Genomic DNA, 23,052 nt, shown 5'->3' with positions numbered 1-23,052 from the left:
ATCCTGAACTCAACCATCTCATGGTCACTGCTGCCAAAGTTGCCACGAACTTCCACTTCCCCTATCAAATTCTTCCCTGTTCGTGAGCAGCAGGTGAAGAGGAGCACAGCCCCATCAGCACTTGCACAAGAATGTTGTCCCTAACACTCTCTAAAAGCTTTCTGGATTGTCTGCGCACTGCTGTATTGCTGTCCCAGCAGATGTCAGGGTGATTGAAGTGCCCCATGAGAACCAGGGCCTGTGATCTGGAAACTTCTATTAGTTATCCTCAGAAAGCCTCGTCTACCTCGTCCTCCTGGTCTGGTGGGCTATAGCAGACGCCCACCATGACGTCATCCTTGTTGCTCTCACCTCTAACCCAAAGACTCTCAACAGTTTCAAACTGGAGCTCTGAGCAGTCATACTGCTCCCTTACATACAGTGCAACTCCCCCACCTTTTCTCCCCTGCCTGTCCTTCCTGAACAGTTTATACCCATCCCTGACAGTGCTCCAGTCCTGTGAACTGCCCCCACCAAGTCTCTGTTATTCCAATTACATCATAGTTCCTTGACTGTGCCAGGACTTCCAATTCTTCCTGCTTGTTTCCCAGGCTTTTTGCGTTTGTGTTCAGGCACCTAAGATAACTAGCCGATTGCCCTACTTTCTCAGTATGAATCCAGAGGCCTCCCGTTCCATCCTCCTCCTTGTGTTTCCTCCCAATATCCCACTTCCCCACTTACCTCTGGGTCTAGGTCACCTGGCGAACCTAGTATAAAGCCCTCCTCTCTAGGTTAGGAAGCCTGCCTGTGAAGATGCTCTTCCCTCTCTTCGTTAGGTGGATCCCATCTCTTCCTAGCAATCCTTCTTCCTGGAACAACATGGTTGAAGAATCCAAAACCCTCTCTCCAACACCACTTGTGTAACCACACATTTACCTCAACAATTCAATGGACCCTACCTGGGCCTTTTCCTTCAACAGAGAGAATATGGTTCTTTCAACCCCAAATATGGTGATCAGTTAGACCCAACAACCAGAAATCACGGAAAGAATTCTTTGTAGTAGTAGTAACTCAGAGCCCTCCCCATCTAATCTGCCCCATTATCTTTATTTTAAATATTACTTGTCAAACAGGAGAAGCACAAAATCAAATGCTCCGACCCCCCTTGCTTGTGCGTATGACCCTGCATCCTATAGCTTTGCCTTTCTCTGCTAGAGCAAATAAATGTGCACTAGCAAACACTAGGGGCCAGATTTACACACTTGTCACTTGCAACTGTAAAGAGCAGCAGCCCAGAAATCTTTAAGAACCAAAGGGCCAAAACCACCACTGACTTCAATAGGGAAAAAGGGGATACACAAGAAAGCATTAATATGGTTTCCAAGCTCTTATGGGGCAAGTATACTCCATCAGCCAAACTGCATGGGAGCAAGAGTGGGTCACTCCCTCAGACAAAAAGAAATTGAAGTTGGAGTGCTTTCAGCTGATTCTAATGTTCTCTCTCTCTTTCATAGGGTTCAAAGCACTAAGAGCTTCATTTTACCAGATCTAAGGGCTTTCAAACACCAGGAAGATCGGATCTACAAATAATGGGGGAGACCTTCCTACGTGGAGTCACTGCCCTTCCCTCTCCTCCAGCCTGTTAGGGACACACTCAGACTGGCACACCACACAGCCATTTCCCCTCCGGGCAGCAGGCGCACCGGAGCCCTCACATGGGCTTTCCTTATTGCGGGCGCCCTTCTTCCCATCACCAGAATCCATGTAGGGACAAGCAACATCACATTAGAATGGCTGACTGTCTTGTACGGGGGTTAGCCTATCTTTGTAACCCAGGCCTGTTCATGTGAGTCCCTCCTCTGCATGGGCATTTACAGGGCTGAAATCCAGCCCCCTCTTACCAGCATATGCACCGATCTGTTAAATTACAAATCACCCATAAATCAAGTTTAATACAGCACTACGCTCCTGAGCTATGAACTGACACCTGACCTACACAGCCCTGGCAGAGAAGTAAAATATTCCCCTGCAGAGTCAAGTAAAAGAAAAATCCTAACTATTTGAACAGATTAGGGTGGAAAATAAAGTAGAAGACACATTTCCCCTTCTTTTGTACCTTAAATATTTGGGTTTTAAGAACACTGTGCTGAACAGCAGTCAATATTGGTTATTTTCCTCAAGTTATTAATGTTTTAACTGAGTTTCAGTGGGTAACTTAGAAAAATGTCTACAGCACCTAACAATGATGAAATTCCCCCCCCCCCCCAAAAAAAAAAAAGGTGAAGGCTTAGAAATGGGTTTGCTCCCATACTCATTTTTATAGCACATGAACACACTGGTCACTGAAATCATTCCAGGGCACTATAGCCGTGTTCAGCAAAGAAAATGTTTAAAGTCCTCATCTCCAGCTGAAACAGATTTAGTAAGTGTCCAAAGCATGTCAGCTGTAATCCACTTCTCTGCAGCTGTATATTTTAAACCAGGCGGTACCAGGAAACTGACACACAAACACTGATACAGCTGTGACACCAACTGGTATCCAAGCACTAATTCCCTGAATTACAGCAGAGCTGGCTGCAGTGGTGCTTAGATATTGGCAGCAATACCAGCTGGGCAGGCTCAAGGAAAGCACGTCTGGCTTTTAAGATTTCCTAGCTTTTGAGAGTTTGTATGAGTATGACACTAGTTACACATAGATTTGTGTATTACTATACACAGTGTATATTATAAATTAATACATACCAGAGATATAGTTTAGCAATGGTACTAGAGTGTTGTTTCAGAAGCAGTATATGGGTGCACCGCTAGGAGGCTGTTTGTGACTCATGGCGCAGGATACAGCAGCCTTTCCCCACTGCCTAGAGCTAATAGTCAAGGGGGTGTAAAGTGTAAATACAGTTTCTTTAGCGAAGGAAAGAATGGTTCTGAGCAGAACACAGCACAGGCGTTAAGCAGCTCCCCTCAGCAGGTGTCCTCCCCATTCTGAGCACCTCGCCGAACACCCCTCAGAGCAAGAGAATGTCAGGGTGCTGAGGAACCTGGCCAGCCACAGCAGCCAGCTGGAAAATCAGGCTCCTTTCCAGGCAGTGAGGGTAATGCTACTACCCACAAGGGATGAGGAAAACCCAAATCACGGATCTCTGCTGCAGTGGAATATTCCCTTTGCCTCCCAACGCCATCAGGCCACTGCTGCAAAGATCAGGCACAAGAACGACCCATTTGAGAGATGCTGCTGGAAACCAAACTGGGAAGTGGACTGGTTGACAGGTAATAAAGCTTCCTAAGGGCCCACCCCACAACTCTAGAGTCTCAGTTATTCTGAGCTCATTTCACATGGGAAAGCTTAGAATCACTAGCCCTTAAACGCCCTTCACGTGGTCATGGGGGAGGGGTGGCGGCACTGCTTCTGGGACATGGGAGGAGGGTGTCAGAAATTTGGAAAGCCCTTGTCATTACCTGGGGAGAGAAGAGAGTTGAGACCAGAACCCCAGGGGTCAAATCATCCAGCATTCCAAGTCAGGACCCCTTTCCCCAGGTGTTCTGTCACCTGAGTCCAAGATGGTGGCGGTGGCGAAGGACATGCAACCCTTCTGCGACGTTGCCTGAAAATAGGATCACTGAATGCATATGCAGACAGTGTGGTTCAAAAGAAGCCTGCAGCTTGTTAAAATCTCGAGTTTTCATGCAAACCTTTAACTGGAAACTAAAGCAATCCTGCAAGCAGACGGTGCATGTTCCCTTCCAGTCCACCTATGGCACCCTTTGAGCTATAGGACAGGAGAGTAGACTCTCACTGCAAATCCAGGAGTTGGCACTCCCACCCACCTCATGTTCCCCCAGCAAGACCACCATGTTCACACGGACCGTCAGCCTGAGAGCTGCTGCCCAGAACAGACCCATGGCCCGGCAGCAGCAACGCGGTTGCAGCAGCTTGCTTCCCTTCTGCCATACAAGGAGTCTCCACTCTTGGTACGTGTTGTAATGTAGCTACCTGAGAGCTAGATCCAGGTCAAACCATATGCTACACAGAGACTAAGCACAGTATGTAACGCAGCAGAAAAAGATTTTATCTTGTTCAAAAAAGTTAGTTATTTTGTTTTTTAAATAAAAATACAATTGCTAGCCATTGGGTCCTTTGTTTAGTGGGTGGTGGAGAAGAGGCAGAAGGAAGGGGAGAGTCAATCCCTTTTCCCCAACCCACAGTGCCCACATGCACCAGAGGCATCTCCTCAACACCAGCCACACACACACGTGCCTCACATCAAACCCCCCAATCTACTCACCAACCTTCTCAGCCCACAACCAAACCACTTTTCTCAAACCAGCAGTTCACCTGCTCACACAATGTCTCCTTTCCTGGGCCCAACCCCAAGCTCTCTCCTCCTCCCTTGACCATTTGCCCCACATCCGTCTCCTCTCCTGCCTCTGAAGCTCAGTGGGCTCTTTCCTTCCACAGCCAAAAAATCCATCGTCTTGTCCTCCTGAACTCTGATCCTAAGCTGCCTCATCGCCTCCCCTCATTACAGAGCCCAGGTCTCTCAGTCTCCAACCCCAAAATCCAGCTTCTCTCCAGGACCCCACACAATCCAGCCCCTCTACTCAGGGCCATGCTAAACATTTACACTCCCTAAGGCAGCAGACAGCTCTCACGTTCCTGGCTCCTAGCAGGGGTAGCCATCCCTTCTTCCACTGACAGCTATCTTTGTGGGGAAAGGTTTGGGCAGGACAGACCTGTGCTTGCGCAGCATTTCCTAGTGCTGGCCCTGGCCACCATTGCTGGTGTGGCAGTGCCATTGGCGGGGCAGCCCCACCCCCGTCAAAGAAGGCTGTGCTGTAAAGGGTGACCAGGCGAGAGCTACCAATGCCCAGAACTACCCTCTGATGTGTGGCAACCAGGGCTCGTCTACCAGCTGCACCAACTTTGGGCAACAGTCCCCAGCCTAGAGTTGCCCCTTCCCCTCACTGAGCCCATCTGGCAAATAGCAGATTCCTCTTGAGCTGGGGTGTCCCACCACGCTCGGGTGGGGAAATCAGGCCAAGTGACAGAGAAGGGCACTTGCTTCCTGAAGGGTCTGAGCTTTATTGGTTTTACACAGCCACCTGGAACAAAGGCCTCAGCTCAATGAGGAAAACAGGGACAGGACTGTCGGCCCCCAGGCAGCAGTCAAGTTTCAGGCTGTGGCTCCGGGGACCTGTTTCCAGTGAATGTTTCCGAACTAGTGATGTCATGGCAACACCATTAAACACACAGGTCAGAAGGGAATGTCTAGGAGCAGCCAAGATGTGTGGTAACCCCAGCAGCTGGTTTCCACCAATGACTCTTTGGCCAAGCCCTTACTGAAGCTTGAGGATAAGAGTTCAGTTTCCTTCTTCGCTGTCAGACCTTTTCCCTTCCCTTTCGCTGGCTGAGTCTGTCTCTTCAGAGGCTATATCCTGATCCCCCTCCCCCTCCCCCTCCTCCCGAGCCAGCAGCTTCTTAAAGACCTCAAACTCCTCCAGGGAGGAGTGGGCTATCTTGGCCAGGAAGTCCCTTTCCGAAACGCCGATGATTTCCTTCAGTTTCGGGTTGACGATCTGGGTCTGGCCTTTCTTGTCAGGGGTTTGATAAAGCCCCAGGCGCTCTAAGAAGATATGCCGGTTCTTGACCTCAGCTATTGGAGTTCGGAAGAGACCAGATTTCACCACTGCTTTGTGCTTTACTCCCATTCTGAAGTGCACGTACTGCAGGAAAGACAAAGGGAGATAAAAATATATCCTGTTTAGCTGATATCAGCATATCCCAGGAAATACACTGGGTTGGAGCTAAGGTGCTATAAAAGTTGTGCTTCACTTTTCCTATAGACATACACAGGTAACTAGCCGCAGAGAAATCTGAATCGAGGACTTCTAATGCACCTACTCTGAATGCTTAGTACTGTGCACACTGGCAGTACATTTACCAAGATACAGTCCCTGCTCCATAGAGCACTATATCAGATACACACTAGGTGACGGATGAACTCAAAAGAAGAGCAGAGGTCTTGATGGGATCACTGCTGATGAGGGTGTTTTGAGGAGGGTGGAAGAGTACATGCATTAAACACAAATGCACTTCAGCTGTTACATTTTGGAGGTCATCCTTTTTTTATGAAGACTTGGGGGAGAACAGTGGAGCAGACACCAAGCAAGTAAAATACTGCAGCTCAGTTCCTCTAACCTGGCCTCTGTAAAAGAAGACAGCACTTTGAAGTATTAGCATCAACAGTACAGTCAGACCCAGTTAAGCAGAACCTGTCTGCACACTGCATGTGTATCTCCACTGAATTCACATGCATGCTGCTCCATGCAGGCCAAGAAATTGGTCTCTCCTTCAGATCTCTCAGATTGAGAGGCACGAGAGAAGCCAATCCCATGACACTCAGATGTCGGTGTGCGGCAGAGGACAGATACATGTGGGGAGATAAACCTGGTGATTCCCACTCTGGTTTGATTTCTCCATGTGCCACGGAGTTTAAACCACCAGCCAGACTTTCAGATGGGTTCATGCTACTGCAAGCCCTTAAGGAAGGAGTTCTGCAGCCCCCCACAGGCCCAGCCTCACCTGGAATTTGTACTCCAGGTCATGCGGTTCCTCCAATAGGACATTGGAGTAGCGATGCAGAATCTCCGTCACCTGATCTGCTGTGAAAATACACTTCTCCTTGAACACCCGCACCACTGCATCTATTTTCTTCCAGGACAAGGTGAAGATTCTGGGGCAGTGGCTCACCACTTGCTGCAGGTTCTCTGCGTCAGAGGAAAGGGCAGATAGTGAGATATGCTCAGCATGCAGGAGAGGATGATTTACTGGGGACAGGGATTCAGGCAATGGAACTGCACAGTCAAATCACAGAATCACAGAATCATAGAATATCAGGGTTGGAAGGGACCTCAGGAGGTCATCTAGTGCAACCTCCTGCTCAAAAGCAGGACCCATCCCCAATTAAATCATCATGGAGCAGGTCCTCAAAGAATCAATCCTGAAGCACTTGCATGAGAGGAAAGTGATCAGGAACAGCCAGCATGGATTCACCAAGGGAAGGTCATGCCTGACTAATCTAATCGCCTTTTATGATGAGATTACTGGTTCTGTGGATGAAGGGAAAGCAGTGGATGTATTGTTTCTTGACTTTAGCAAAGCTTTTGACACCGTCTCCCACAGTATTCTTGTCGGCAAGTTAAGGAAGTATGGGCTGGATGAATGCACTATAAGGTGGGTAGAAAGCTGGCTAGATTGTCGGGCTCAACGGGTAGTGATCAATGGCTCCATGTCTAGTTGGCAGCCGGTATCAAGTGGAGTGCCTCAAGGGTCGGTCCTGGGGCCGGTTTTGTTCAATATCTTCATAAATGATCTGGAGGATGGTGTGGATTGCACTCTCAGCAAATTTGCGGATGATACTAAACTGGGAGGAGTGGTAGATACGCTGGAGGGGAGGGATAGGATACAGAAGGACCTAGACAAATTGGAGGATTGGGCCAAAAGAAATCTGATGAGGTTCAAAAAGGATAAGTGCAGGGTCCTGCACTTAGGACAGAAGAACCCAATGCACAGCTACAGACTAGGGACCGAATGGCTAGGCAGCAGTTCTGCGGAAAAGGACCTAGGGGTGACAGTGGACGAGAAGCTGGATATGAGTCAGCAGTGTGCCCTTGTTGCAAAGAAGGCCAATGGCATTTTGGGATGTATAAGTAGGGGCATAGCGAGCAGATCGAGGGACGTGATCGTTCCCCTCTATTCGACATTGGTGAGGCCTCATCTGGAGTACTGTGTCCAGTTTTGGGCCCCACACTTCAAGAAGGATGTGGATAAATTAGAGAGAGTCCAGCGAAGGGCAACAAAAATGATTAGGGGACTGGAACACATGAGTTATGAGGAGAGGCTGAGGGAGCTGGGATTGTTTAGCCTGCAGAAGAGAAGAATGAGGGGGGATTTGATAGCTGCTTTCAACTACCTGAAAGGGGGTTCCAAAGACGATGGCTCTAGACTGTTCTCAATGGTAGCAGATGACAGAACGAGGAGTAATGGTCTCAAGTTGCAGTGGGGGAGGTTTAGATTGGATATTAGGAAAAACTTTTTCACTAAGAGGGTGGTGAAACACTGGAATGCGTTACCTAGGGAGGTGGTAGAATCTCCTTCCTTAGAGGTTTTTAAGGTCAGGCTTGACAAAGCCCTGGCTGGGATGATTTAACTGGGAATTGGTCCTGCTTTGAGCAGGGGGTTGGACTAGATGACCTTCTGGGGTCCCTTCCAACCCTGATATTCTATGATTCTATGATTCTATGAATTGATCAAATTAAAAGAGAGGCAGCTCTAGGCAACTCCACAGCCTGTCGTGGCTGTAGCTTCACGCTCTCCCAGGGTTCCCAAAACAACTACGATGAAATGCTCTAGCTGCTGTGAGTGGAGCGCTCTATTCTGGGCTGCTGTGATGATAGCAGGCTCCCTCCCGCACATCATTTAACACACAGAGGTTTAAGAGTCCTGGGGTAAAATTCTGACCCTGCTAAAACCAATGGAAGTTTTGTCATTGCCTTGAGTGGGTCAGGGATTTTACCCCAGTCTGTATACAGGTGCAGTGTGATGGCCACCCAGAGCCCTCTGCCTTTCTCCAGCGCAGTAGGTGGTTTGAGAGCATTAGGGGTGGGACAGGGAGAAGGTGCGCTGCTTAGCTCTCAGAGGGAGCACAATGTGTTCTCAAGGGCAAGAGGAACTGAGGTCCAGATCCTCCCAGTCCATGGCAGTTAGGTGCCTAAATACTTCTGAGAATATGGCCTTAATCCCAAAACCATCCGCCCTGGGTTAATAAAACAGCAGTGCACTACGGCCGGCACAAGGGTAGCTGAGGGCAGCCTGTAAGCACGCAGCCCAGTGCATTTCTGGCAGTGCGCACAGCAGCCAGCCTGCCTCTCCCTGCCCCGCTCATAAACTCCAGGCCACTGCCTAGGAAGGGTTTTGTTGCATTCCAGGCATACCACTGATCTCACATACTAGCAGCTTATTGATTTGTAGTCCCAGCAGCAACTCTTCCTTCACATATGCCCAGTCACTGCTGCAAGCCATTTCCCAGCAGGGCACCAGGCCCTGGGACGTGGCTTAGAGGAGAGAATACTGTTGCTCTTGCCCTCTTTCTGCAGTTGGTTCAGTCTCCTCTTCTTGTCAGTTTCATGGTACAAAGATTTGTTGTTTACCCCAGTGTCTGGCTCTACCCTTAGTGTTGGAGACAGCTCCCACCAGTGGTGAAGGAGGGGAGCACTGATCAGGCTGAACTGAGGGAGAGATAGCTCAGTGGTTTGAGCATTGGCCTGCTAACTCAAGGGTTGTGAGTTCAATTCTTGAGGGGGCCATTTAGGGATCTGGGGCTAAAATTGGGGATTGGTCCTGCTTAGAGAGGGGGTTGGACTAGATGGCCTCCTGAGGTCCCTTCCAACCCTGATATTCTATGATTCTATCCCAGCCAAGGCTTTGTCAAGCCTGACCTTAAAAACTTCTAAGGAAGGAGATTCCACCACCTCCCTAGGCAACACATTCCAGTGTTTCACCACCCTCCTAGTGAAAAAGTTTTTCCTAATATCCAACCTAAACCTCCCCCACTGCAACTTGAAACCATTACTCCTTGTCCTGTCCTCTTCCACCACTGAGAATAGTCTAGATTTGAAGCACAGGTGGATTGGTCTGCCTCTCCCTTTTCACAAGCAGCATATCACAGAATATCAGGGTTGGAAGGGACCTTAGGAGGTCATCTAGTCCAACCCCCTGCTCAAAGCAGGACCAATCCCCAACTAACTCATCCCAGCCAGGGCTTTGTCAAGCCTGACTTTGAAAACCTCTAAGGAAGGAGATTCCACCACCTCCCTAGGTAACCCATACGGAATCAGGAGTCTCATGCAGGACAAACAGCCTGAGCTACCTGCCTCTCCCAGCAGGGTGCTCTGTAAACAGATCCCAGACTCTCTCTCAGTTATCCGCTAAGACCTGGACCGCTACCCCCGTCCTCACACTCACTGGTAGAGACCCCTCCCCAGAGCCACAGGTTTGCTAAGCTGCAGGAGAACAGGCAGTTTGCTACTATGTTTAATTAGTGGCAGAAGCATAAGGGGGAAATTTACAGCTATAGAAAATTAGTCTCCATCAAATGAAACACATTCCTGTCAGGGCCAGGGGAGAGGGGCGAAGAGCACTGCAACACACAAGTAACGCAGGGATTGATCTGTCAGCAGCAATTCAGTTGGGACAGAGATGCTTGGGATGGCAGAAATGGTCTGAAAACAGAAGCCCTGCCCCCTGGTACAGATCAGCATTTGCAGAGGGCTGGAGAGAGATGGCATACATTTCTGGGAGGTGGGGGAGAGTAGGCTGGAGCTGGGATAGTGTTAATGAATCTGCTGACTTTGCTTCCCATAACCCTGACTCTGTGCGATTTCTGGCAGCAGGAACAACTGCTGAAGCACTCAAGGTGCAAGTACTTTCACACTGGGTGATTATATGAACCCCACCATAGGCAGAGCTAGAAGCTGCTTGAGTTCTTGTTCATCATTTTGGTAGGTAACATCGCTCGGGTCAACTCTCCCATCTCTTACACAAGAGTTTTTTCCTAACATGCTGCAAGAGATCTGAGGGTGTGCTGCCAGGACACCAGAGTTAAACAGCTCTCAATCCAGCTCTTACTCCAGTAACTGCAGAGAGGGGATCATCTGAGGGCACCAAGTACTTTTAGCAGCATTTCAGCATTGTATCTCATATAAGGCAGAGAACATGCAACACCGTGTTACCTTCTCCGAGGTCCAGTCTCCGCAGGTAGTCTGCACGATGCCTCAGTTGCTGGGCCGTCATCCTTAGCACCTCAGGGCTCTTCTGCAAGGCCCTCAGTGTGGAGTCAGCATCCAAGCCCAACAGGAGGAGCTCGGAAACCAATGCCAGCCGTGTCTGAGGAGCCAGCTTGGGCTGCAACCCGAACAGCTCCATTATCTGGGCATTACTGAATCCCATGTCAGAGAATGAATCCAACATCTTCCCCAGCTCTGAGCTCCCTATATCAGCTTGTCTCTGCTGTGCCGCCAGGGACAGACGGACAGCTTCCAGGAGCTTTCTACTCGGTTCTGGCTCATTGCTGTCCTGCTCCCAACCAGCAGAGGACAAACTCCCACCACTCCATTCTGATGAGGCTACAGATGCCAGTCTACAACCACTACTTAACAGAGGGCAGAAAGAGGCAGGCAATCCAGCAGATGGAGAGGCACACAACCATGACTGTCTTGTAACAGGGGGATGGGTGCTGGGGACCAGCCTGCATCCCCACAGGACCTGCAGAAACACACCACAAAACAAGCTGATTGGAAAGAGTCAGTGTGACGGGTTGGATTAGAGAAACCCCCTTGGGGCTGCCAACTGATGTGCCAAGACTACTTCTGCTCCTGCTTTCCCTGCCCTCCCATCTTAGGACTTCAGTGTCCTGCCTGGTTTGAGCCAGACCCGCTAGCCTGCTGCAAACCCAGACCCAGGTCTGAACTATGTCCCCTAACAGCTGTAGGCTTAATTGAAAACAGCTTAAGAAGTGTTCCTGTCTTTAACACTCAGGTGCTCAACTCCCAATGGGGTCCAAACCCCAAATAAATCCGTTTTACCCAGTATAAAGCTTATACAGGGTAAACTCATAAATTGTTCGCCCTCTATAACACTGATAGAGAGATATGCACAGCTGTGTCCCCCCCCCCGGGGTATTAATACATACTCTGGGTTAATGAATAAGTAAAAAGTGATTTTATTAAATACAGAAAGTACCATTTAAGTGGTTCCAAGTAGTAACAGACAGACCAAAGTGAATTACCACGTAAAATAAAATAGAACACGCAAGTTTATGCCTAATACAGTAAGAAAACTGAATACAGATAAAAACTCACCCTCAGAGATGTTTCAATAAGTTTCTTTCACAGACCAGACACCTTCCTAGTCTGGGCACAATCCTTTCCCCTGGTATAGCCCTTGTTCCAGCTCAGGTGGTAGCTAGGGGATTTCTCATGATTGCCAACCCCTTTGTTTGGTTCCACCCACTTACATATCTTTTGCATAAGGCGGGAATCCTTTGTCCCTCTCTGGGTTCTCACCCCTGGTTCTAAATGGAAAAGCACCAGGTTAAAGATGGATTCCAGTTCAGGTGACATGATCACATGTCACTGTAAGACTTCATTACCCACTTGCCAGCACATACATATACAGGAAGACTTACAAGTAAAACAGAGCCATCTACAGACAATTGTCCTGGTTAATGGAAGCCATCAAGATTCCAACCACCATTAATGGCCCACATTTTGCATAATTACAATAGGCCCTCAGAGTTATATTTCATATTTCTAGTTTCAGATACCAGAATGATACGTTCATACAAATAGGATGAACACACTCAGTAGATTATAAGCTTTGTAATGATACCTTACAAGAGACCTTTTGCATGAAGCATATTCCAGTTACATTATATTCACAGGTTTCAGAGTAGCAGCCATTTTAGTCTGTATCCGCAAAAAGAAAAGGAATATTTGTGGCACATTAGAGACCAACAAATTTATTTGAGCATAAGCTGATAGAACCTCCTGTGGTTTGTTTTTCACAATTTTGCCTTATATGAAGTATCCAAGTCAAAATAAAATACATCCTTTCTGAGGTCTATTATCTAGTTTATGCAATCGGAAGCTCTATCAGACCAGAAGTCCAATAGTTAAGATGACTGAAACTGCTCCAGTAAACACTTGATTATACAGACTACTACGTTACAACTAAAAAAGAAAAAGAGTACATGTTAAAAGTTCAGGTTGCAAAATCAAACACTAATAAACTAGGAAATGCCTGGATTAAGGATACCCTTGCAACTTTAACAACAAGGAGTCCGGTGGCACCTTAAAGACTAACAGATTTATTTGGGCATAAGCTTTTGTGGGTAAAAAACCACTTCTTCAGGTGCATGGGGTGAAAATTACAGATGCAGGCATTATATAATGACACATGAAGAGAAGGGAGTTACCTCACAAGTGGAGAACAAGTGTTGACAGGGCCAAATCAATCAGGGTGGATGTAGTCCACTCCCAATAATAGATGAGGAGGTGTCAATTCCAGGAGAGGCAAAGCTACTTTTGTAATGAGCCAGCCACTTCCAGTCCCTACTCAAGCCCAAATTAATGGTGTTAAATTTGCAAATGAATTGTAGCTCTGCAGTTTCTCTTTGAAGTCTCAGAATAGCAGCCCTGTTTGTCTGTATCCACAAAAAGACAAGGAGTACTTGTGGCACCTTAGAGACTAACAAATTTATTTGAGCATAAGCTTTTATGAGCTACTGAATGCATCCGATGAAGTGAGCTGTAGCTCACGAAAGCTTATGCTCAAACAAATTTGTTAGTCTCTAAGGTGCCGCAAGTCCTCCTTTTCTTTGAAGTCTGTTTCTGAAGTTTTTTTTGTTCAAGTATAGCTACTTTTAAATCTGTTATAGAATGTCCAGGAAGATTGAAGTGTTCTCCTACTGGCTTTTGTACGTTACCATTCCTGATGTCCGATTTGTGTCCATTTATTCTTTTACATAGGGACTGTCTGGTTTGGCCAAAGTACATGTACAAAAGCAGCTTTGCCTCTCCTGGAATTGACACCTCCTCATCTATTATTGGGAGTGGACTACATCCACCTTGTTGTTTTTGTGGATACAGACTAACACGGCTACCCCCTGATACCTGCAACTTTAGTTTGGCCCCCTTGTGCACCATACACATTATGAAAGTCTTTAATTCCATGATCACCTGCTATTTTTCCCACAGGAATCCTGCTCCATTCCGTGCACAGGATGGACAGTGCTCGCTGAATAGGTGGCTGTTAGGGCTGTCAAGCGATTAAAAATATTAATCATGATTAATCGCGCAATTAAAAAATTAATTGCGATTAATCAGACTATTAAAAATAATAGAATACCATTTATTTAAAAGTTTTAGGATGCTTTCTACATTTTCAAATATATTGATTTCAATTACAACACAGAATACAAAGTGTACAGTGCTCACTTTATATTTACTTTTGATTACAAATATTTGCACTGTAAAAAACAAAAGAAATAGTATATTTCTATTCACTTAAAAGAAGTGCTGTAGTACAATCTCTTTATAATGTACGTTGAACTTACAAATGTAGAATTATGCACAAAAAATAACTGCACTCAAAAACAAAACAATATAAAACTTTAGAGCCTACAAGTTCATTCAGTCCTACTTCAGCCAATCGCTCAGACAAATAAGTTTGGTTACAATTTGCAGGAGATAATGCTGCTGGCTTCTTGTTTACAATGTGACCTGAAAGTAAGAACAGGTGTTCGCATGGCACTGTTGTAGCCGGCATCGCAAGATATTTACATGCCAGATGCGGTAACGATTCAGATGCCCCTTCATGCTTCAACCACCATTCCAGAGGACATGCGTCCATGCTGATCACGGGTTCTGCTTGATAACAATCCAAAGCAATGTGGATTTACGCACCTTCATTTTCATCATCTGAGTCAGATGCCGCCAGCAGAAGGTTTATTTTCTTTTTTCGTGGTTCAGGTTCTGTAATTTCTGCATCTGAGTGTTGCTCTTTTAAGACATCTGAAAGCAAGCTCCACACCTTGTCCCTCTCAGATTTTGGAAGGCACTTCAGATTCTTAAACCTTGGGTCGAGTACTGTAGCTATCTTTAGAAATCTCACATTGGTACCTTTTTTGCATTTTGTCAAATCTGCAGCGAAAGTGTTCTTAAAACGAACAACGCGTGCTGGGTCATCATCTGAGACTGCCACAACACGAAATATATGGCAGAACACGGGTAAAACAGAGCAGGAGACATACAGTTCTCCCCCAAGGAGTTCAGTCACAAATTGAATTAAGGCATTTTTTTTTAACGAGTATCATCAGCATAGAAACATGTCTTCTGGAATGGTGGCCAAAGCGTGAAGGGACATTAGAATGTTTAGCATATCTGGCATGTAAATACCTTGCAATGCCAGCTACAAAAGTGCCATGCAAATGCCTGTTCTCACTATGAGGTGATATTGTAAATAAGGAGAGCAGCATTATGTCCCATAAATGTAAACAAACTTGTTTGTCTTAGTGATTGGCTGAACAAGAAGTAGAACTGAGTGGACTAGTAGGCTCTGAAGTTTTACATTGTTTTGGTTTTGAGTGCAGTTATGTAAAAAAAAAAATCTACATTTGTAAGTTACACTTTCACAGTACAGAGATTGCACTATCGTACTTGAATGAGCTTAATTAAAAATACTATTTCTTTTATCATTTGTATAGTGCAAATATTTGTAATAAAAATAACAATGTAAAGCGAGTACTGTATTCTGTGTTTTAATTGAAATCAATATATTTGAAAATGTAGAAAAACATCCAAAAATATTTAATAAATTTCAACTGGTACTCTATTGTTCAACAGTGAGATTAATCGCGATTAATTTTTTTTAGTTAATTGCGTGAGTTAATAGCGATTAATCAACAGCCCTAGTAGCTATTCAGTATTTTGCTTTGTCTTCATCATTCACTGTGTGGTCCCATGTCTTAATTGCTGCACACTATTCAAATCCTGCACTGAGTACAGAATTAATCCCTCAGAGCCTTTTCTGTAGCACTTCACAAACACTGACTAACTTCCCAACATCCCTGTGAGGTACAGTTTGTATCAGTATCCCCAGGTTATAGACAGGGGCCTGAAGCACAAGGGATTAAGGTCAGAAGTGTCCACTAATTTCAGGTGACCAACTGGAGACACCCGAGACCTGATTTTCTTGGCATTACATGTTCTATGTTCAAAGCACAGCTCCCAATGACCAGCTGCAACAGTGAGTGCTCTGCATGGCTGCAAATCAGACTCTTTGGGTCTCAAGTTTGGGGTGCAAAAAAGGAAGAACACCTGTGAAAATTTGCATGTAAGTGACTTGCCCAGAATCACATAGAAACTCCGTGGCAGAGGCAGGGATAGAATCCACTTCTCCAAGGCAGTGTTCAAGTGCAATGGGACTATCCTTTCTCCTTCTGGAATCCCATACTTCATTCCCTACACACCTTCCAACTTCTGCAACAAAACAGGCAGGGGGCCTTCACTACACAATCCTGATGCAGCCATCACATGTAGCTGTCCACCCCATGCTACCTGTCGGTCATGTGCTCCAGGTGGTGAGGGCAGCCTTGCCTCCTGCTTCTCTTGCTTTCCCTTAAGCAAGCCTTGCAGGACTTTGCTCCCTGCCCGCCTCTCACCCCTGGCCCCCCAGAACATGCCATCGGGGCCATCCTGCAAGTCTCCCCAGCCACCTCCAACATGCCACCAGAACCAGCTGCACAATATCCAGCCAGACCACCTCCAAACTGTGCCCAAGAAACATCTGTACACACCTCTCCCTCTATTCACATCTTCACCCTCGTGTCTCCCCCCAACACCGAGCAATGGGGCCCGCTGCAACCAGTGGAGAGCAAGGAACCCAGTGAGCCAGCCTGTACTCCATTCTGATCCCAGGGCGCACTGGGGATATCAGCTGGTGGCTTCCTCACGGAGCTGTGAGTGCAGGCGTGTACCTGGTGTGGTTTACAAAATCCCCCGATCCCTGCCTCTGTTGTGTGTCCTCTCGCTCTATCTACATAGGGTGGGACAGGCTGCAGCCCCTCTTCCAGCTCTTCCAGAACCTCCTGCACTGTCCCCTGCACCTCCCAATTCATACACAGCCTATCTGTGGCCCCACAAACTTGCTAAACCTCCTCGTCAACCTACTCCTAGTTCTGGCCAAGATAGACATCCACCACTCTAGGAGGAGAAAGCTGGATGGGGAGAGCCTATTTCCTTTCCCTAGTACAGCCATGTCTCCATGCAGACTTGCTCTGGGCAGCGTCCACTGGACTTCTCTGAGGAGCAGTGGCTGTTGTCGGAGCTCTCTGCTCCATATCCCCCACTGGATCCCTGAGTTTTGCCCTGTGACCTTCACTCCCATTACTGTTTTTTCATTTGTTGCCCCCTGTAGTCAAGTGGAGCCTGAATTTAGTGGTTCCTCCCCTTTGTGAAGGGCGAGGGCCTTTAGTTTTGGGCAGGCCTAGACCCACCCATACCAGTACTTCAAATAGGGCACAATGCTGATTCATCCACAGCGGTACCAACTTGGTACTGCATTCATCTATTCCTCTCTTGGTTGTCTCCATGCCACCCACCTATGCACAGCATGCCCTCCCTACTGCAGGCCACTGAGATGCCAGCCCAGGCTCCCTGCTCAAGACTCACCTCATCTGTGATAGCGACTAGAAAGGAATCAAATCACATTAACAATGTATTTTTAAAAACCACAGGCATTCCCATGCACTCTCACTCGGGCTTGTTTAGACTGGAAGCTTTTTGGGACAGGGAACAGTGTTTATATTGCAAATCAGGTCTAACCCTCCTGGGAATAACGTCCAGAAGGGTTCAGTCCCTCCCCGCAACGGAATGTCAGCGGGCCGGGCAGACGGATACCTCTCTCCATATAGACTGTGAGTTCAGGAAGGATTCAGCAACCAGCAGGAGCGGTGGGTACAGGTCAAGGACAGGTGGGGGCTGAGTTAGCAGCTGGTGCTTAGGGGCTGGGCCCAACATGGTGAGACAAGGGGAGCCCGCCCGGACTGTCATGCCTACGCGTTCAGAAACCAAACTGGGGGGAAGAGTTTCCCTTCTCTCCGCATTGCAAGGCCGGGCCGCGCCGCTCACCCTGCCCCGCACTCTCCGCATTGCACGGCCGGGCCGCGCCGCTCACCCTGCCCCCCGCTCTCCGCATTGCACGGCCGGGCCGCTCACCCTAACCCCCGCTCCCCGCATTGCAGGGCCGGGCCGCGCCGCTCACCCTGCCCCCCGCTCCCCGCATTGCACGGCCTGGCCGCGCCGCTCACCCTGCCCCCCGCTCTCCGCATTGCACGGCCGGGCCGCGCCGCTCACCCTGCCCCCCGCTCCCCGCATTGCAGGGCCGGGCCGCTCACCCTGCCCCCCGCTCCCCGCATTGCAGGGCCGGGCCGCGCCGCTCACCCTGCCCCCCGCTCCCCGCATTGCACGGCCTGGCCGCGCCGCTCACCCTGCCCCCCGCTCTCCGCATTGCACGGCCGGGCCGCGCCGCTCACCCTGCCCCCCGCTCCCCGCATTGCAGGGCCGGGCCGCTCACCCTGCCCCCCGCTCCCCGCATTGCAGGGCCGGGCTGCGCCGCTCACCCTGCCCCCCGCTCCCCGCATTGCACGGCCGGGCCGCGCCGCTCACCCTGCCCCCCGCTCTCCGCATTGCAGGGCCGGGCTGCGCCGCTCACCCTGCCCCCCGCTCTCCGCATTGCACGGCCGGGCCGCGCCGCTCACCCTGCCCCCCGCTCCCCGCATTGCACGGCCTGGCCGCGCCGCTCACCCTGCCCCCCGCTCCCCGCATTGCAGGGCCGGGCCGCTCACCCTGCCCCCCGCTCCCCGCATTGTGCGCTCACCCAGGCCGCGTGACTCGGTAACCACCGTATCGGGCCCAGGCTGCTGCTGTGCATGTCGCAGGGCAGATGCAGCCCGCAACCCGCCTGGAAACTGGAAGCGGCGCGTTCCGCAGTCCCGGGCAACACTCCCTGCGGCAGCGGCTTCCCCGCCTCTCCCGCAGGGCCACACAGGCCTCCTTCGGCGGCAGCTCCCCCGTGCGCGCCGGACTGGAGGCGTCCTGTGCTACAGCCCTGGGCCTTCGCTCGGCTCGCTAGAAGCTGGCCCGTTTCCGCAGCTCTGCTGCCCCACAGGGACGGGACGGGGTGAACAGCCCCGCCAAGCTCGATCACAGCGGGCCGGGGAACACGGGGTGTGAGGGGCTGCGCTGAGATCGCATTGGCAATGGACCCACCAGGCCGGGCCCGCACGGTGTTGGGTGGCGGGAGAACACCAAGCCATGGTCCTAGGTGTGCACAGTTTACAGCAGTGTGCTTCTTAACCTTTTCCTGCTGGCGACCCTCTTTGGACTTAAAAAATTATCCCTCCCCCTGCGCCTTAAGCTTGGGGTTTCAGACTTCAGCAGCCCTCCCAGAGCACAGGGTTCAGGGTTTCACCCCAGCATAGGGCTGAAACATGTAAATTAGCTTTCTGGGGCCTCAGGCAATTGCCCTGCTACCTACCCACTCCTGCTTGGGACCCCCTTGAAGTTCCCCTTCTGCAGCCCCCAGATTGAGAAACACTGGTTTAGAGAACATGCATAAGAACAGCCATATTGGGTCAGTTCAGTGATCCATCTAGCCCAGTATCCTGTCTTCAGACAAAAAGAAAAGGAGTACTTGTGGCACCTTAGAGACTAACCAATTTATTTGAGCATGAGCTTTCGTGAGCTACAGCTCACTTCATCGGATGCATACCGTGGAAACTGCAGCAGACTTTATATACACACAGAGATCATGAAACAATACCTCCTCCCACCCCACTGTCCTGCTGGTAATAGCTTATCTAAAGTGATCATCAAGTTGGGCCATTTCCAGCACAAATCCAGGTTTTCTCACCCTCCACCCCCCCCACACACAAATTCACTCTCCTGCTGGTGATAGCGCATCCAAAGTGACAACTCTCTACACAATGTGCATGATAATCAAGTTGGGCCATTTCCTGCACAAATCCAGGTTCTCTCACCCCCTCACCCCCCTCCCAAAAACCACACACACAAACTCACTATCCTGCTGGTAATAGCTCATCCAAAGTGACCACTCTCCCTACAATGTGCATGATAATCAAGGTGGGCCATTTCCAGCACAAATCCAGGTTTTCTCACCAACCCCCCACCCCCATACACACACAAACTCACTCTTCAGACAGTGGCCAGTGCCAGGTGCCCCAGAGGGAATGAACAGAACAGGTAATCACCAAGTAATCCATTCCCTTTTGCCCATTCCCAGCTTCTGGCAAACAGAGGCTAGGGACACCATCCCTGCCCATCTGATGGACCGAGCCTCCATTAATTTAGCTAGCTCTTGTGTGTGTATTAAGACTCATTTTAGGATGATTTTAGGAGAAGGAGTTTTCTGACCTGATGCTTCTCTGCTTTCCCAGGGAACACACAAAACAAAGAGCACAAACAAAGCCTTCTCCCCCATCCAGATTTGAAAGTATCTTCTTTCCCCATTGGTCCTTTTGGTCAGGTGCCAACCAGGTTATTTGAGCTTCTAACCCCTTAGAATCATAGAATATCAGGGTTGGAAGGGACCTCAGGAGGTCATCTAGTCCAACCCCCCGCTCAAAGCAGGACCAATCCCCAATTATATCACCCCAGCCAGGGCTTTGTCAAGCCCAACCTTAAAAACTTCTGAGGAAGGAGATTCTACCACCTCCCTAGGTAACCCATTCCAGTGTTTCACCACCCTCCTAGTGAAAAAGTTTTTCCTAATATCCAACCTAAACCTCCCCCACTGCAACTTGAAACCATTACTCCTTGTCCTGTCCTCTTCTACCACTGAGAACAGTCTAGAACCATCCTCTCTGGAACCACCTCTCAGGTAGTTGAAAGCAGCTATCAAATCCCCCCTCATTCTTCTCTTCTGCAGACTAAACAATCCCAGTTCCCTCAGCCTCTCCTCATAAGTCATGTGTTCCAGAGCCCTAATCAATTTCGTTGCCCTTCGCTGGACTCTCTCCAATTTCTCCACATCCTTCTTGTAGTGTGGGGCCCAAAACTGGACACAGTACTCCAGATGAGGCCTCACCAATGTCGAATAGAGGGGGATGATCACGTCCCTCGATCTGCTCGCTATGCCCCTACTTATACATCCCAAAATGCCATTGGCCTTCTTGGCAACAAGGGCACACTGCTGACACATATCCAGCTTCTCGTCCACTGTCACCCCTAGGTCCTTTTCCGCAGAACTGCTGCCTAGCCATTCGGTCCCTAGTCTGTAGCTGTGCATTGGGTTCTTCCGTCCTAAGTGCAGGACCCTGCACTTATCCTTATTGAACCTCATCAGATTTCTTTTGGCCCAATCCTCCAATTTGTCTAGGTCCCTCTGTATCCTATCCCTGCCCTCCAGCGTATCTACCACTCCTCCCAGTTTAGTATCATCTGCAAATTTGCTGAGAGTGCAATCCACACCATCCTCCAGATCATTTATGAAGATATTGAACAAAACCGGCCCCAAGACCTGGGGCACTCCACTTGACACTGGCTGCCAACTAGACATGGAGCCATTGATCACTACCCATTGAGCCCGACAATCTAGCCAACTTTCTACCCACCTTATATTGCATTCATCCAGCCCATACTTCTTTAACTTGCTGACAAGAATACTGTGGGAGACCATGTCAAAAGCTTTGCTAAAGTCAAGAAACAATACATCCACTGCTTTCCCTTCATCCACAGAACCAGTAATCTCATCATAGAAGGCGATTAGATTAGTCAGGCATGACCTTCCCTTGGTGAATCCATGCTGGCTGTTCCTGATCACTTTCCTCTCATGCAAGTGCTTCAGGATTGATTCTTTGAGGACCTGCTCCATGATTTTTCCAGGGACTGAGGTGAGGCTGACTGGCCTGTAGTTCCCAGGATCCTCCTTCTTCCCTTTTTTAAAGTTTGGCACTACATTAGCCTTTTTCCAGTCATCCGGGACTTCCCCCGTTTGCCACGAGTTTTCAAAGATAATGGCCAATGGCTCTGCAATCACAGCCGCCAATTCCTTTAGCACTCTCGGATGAAACTCGTCCGGCCCCATGGACTTGTGCATGTCCAGTTTTTCTAAATAGTCCCTAACCACCTCTTTCTCCACAGAGGGCTGGACATCTATTCCCCCTGTTGTGATGCCCAGCGCAGCAGTCTGGGAGCTGACCTTGTTAGTGAACACAGAGGCAAAAAAAGCATTGAGTACATTAGCTTTTTCCACATCCTCTGTAACTAGGTTGCCTCCCTCATTCATTAAGGGTCCCACACTTACCTTGGCTTTCTTCTTGTTGCCAACATACCTGAAGAAACCCTTCTTGTTACTCTTGACATCTCTCGCTAGCTGCAGCTCCAGGTGCGATTTGGCCCTCCTGATTTCATTCCTACATGCCTGAGCAATATTTTTATACTCTTCCCTGGTCATATGTCCAACCTTCCACTTCTTGTAAGCTTCTTTTTTATGTTTAAGATGCGCTAGGATTTCACCGTTAAGCCAAGCTGGTCGCTTGCCATATTTACTATTCTTTCGACACATCGGGATGGTTTGTCCCTGTAACCTCAACAGGGATTCCTTGAAATACAGCCAGCTCTCCTGGACTCCTTTCCCCTTCATGTTATTCCCCCAGGGGATCCTACCCATCCGTTCCCTGAGGGAGTCAAAGTCTGCTTTCCTGAAGTCCAGGGTCCGTATCCTGCTGCTTACCTTTCTTCCCTGTGTCAGGATCCTGAACTCAACCAACTCATGGTCACTGCCTCCCAGATTCCCATCCACTTTTGCTTCCCCTACTAATTCTTCCCGGTTTGTGAGCAGCACAAACCTTACAGGTAAGGAGGAGTTCTAAGCTACCCTTAGCTGTATGGTTATGACAAGGCTTGCACATACTGCAAGATAATGCACCAAGTGTTTACAATGCTCACAAAAGCAGTGTGCAGCTGAGCAGGCTCCATGCTTGCTGTGCTATGGTGTTTGCACGGATAACCCAGGAAAAAAGGCACAAAATGATTGTTTGCCCTTGCTTTCAGGGAGGGAGGGGAAACTGACAACATGTACCCAAAACCACCAGCAACAATGTTTTTGCCCCATCAGGAATTGGGAGCTTAACCCAGAATTCCGATGGACAGCGGGGACTACCCACAGTGCACCACTCTGAGAGTCGATGCTAGCCACGGTGTTGAGGATGCACTCCACCGACCTAATGTGCTTAGTGGGGACATGCACAATTGACTGAGGGCAAGGATAGCTCAATGGTTTGAGCATTAGCCTGCTCAACCCAGGGTTGTGAATTCAATCCTTGAGGGGGGCCATTTAGGGATCTGGGGCAAAAAATTAGGGATCAGCCTTGCTTTGAGCAGGGGGTTGGACTAGATGACCTCTTGAGGTCCCTTCCAACTCTGATATTCTATGAC

General features: G+C 48.9%; 2 protein-coding genes across 6 annotated transcripts in view; one reads left to right on the top strand and one right to left on the bottom strand.

Annotated features, from left to right (window-relative positions):
• Positions 1 to 4,103, top strand: part of SNED1 (sushi, nidogen and EGF like domains 1) — a 123,920-nt gene extending 119,817 nt beyond the window's left edge. For all 5 annotated transcript variants that reach the window (XM_073360484.1, XM_073360483.1, XM_073360486.1 and 2 more), the window contains one exon: positions 1,494 to 4,103. The gene's annotated coding sequence lies outside the window, so the exon portion shown is untranslated. The remainder of the gene's footprint in view (positions 1 to 1,493) is intronic.
• On the bottom strand, positions 4,026 to 18,864 carry MTERF4 (mitochondrial transcription termination factor 4). Its single transcript, XM_073360488.1, is given in 5 exon segments — positions 4,026 to 5,700; positions 6,560 to 6,744; positions 10,768 to 11,299; positions 18,473 to 18,801; positions 18,804 to 18,864. Coding segments are annotated over 5 exon segments (1,455 nt in total). The 5' UTR covers positions 18,850 to 18,864; the 3' UTR covers positions 4,026 to 5,337.
• Positions 18,865 to 23,052: the final 4,188 nt, after the last annotated feature.

Source organism: Lepidochelys kempii, chromosome 9, assembly GCF_965140265.1.
Source record: "Lepidochelys kempii isolate rLepKem1 chromosome 9, rLepKem1.hap2, whole genome shotgun sequence".
NCBI lineage: Eukaryota > Metazoa > Chordata > Testudines > Cheloniidae > Lepidochelys > Lepidochelys kempii.
Note: the sequence above shows the minus strand (reverse complement) of the source record. Positions and strands in the feature narration are given on the sequence as shown.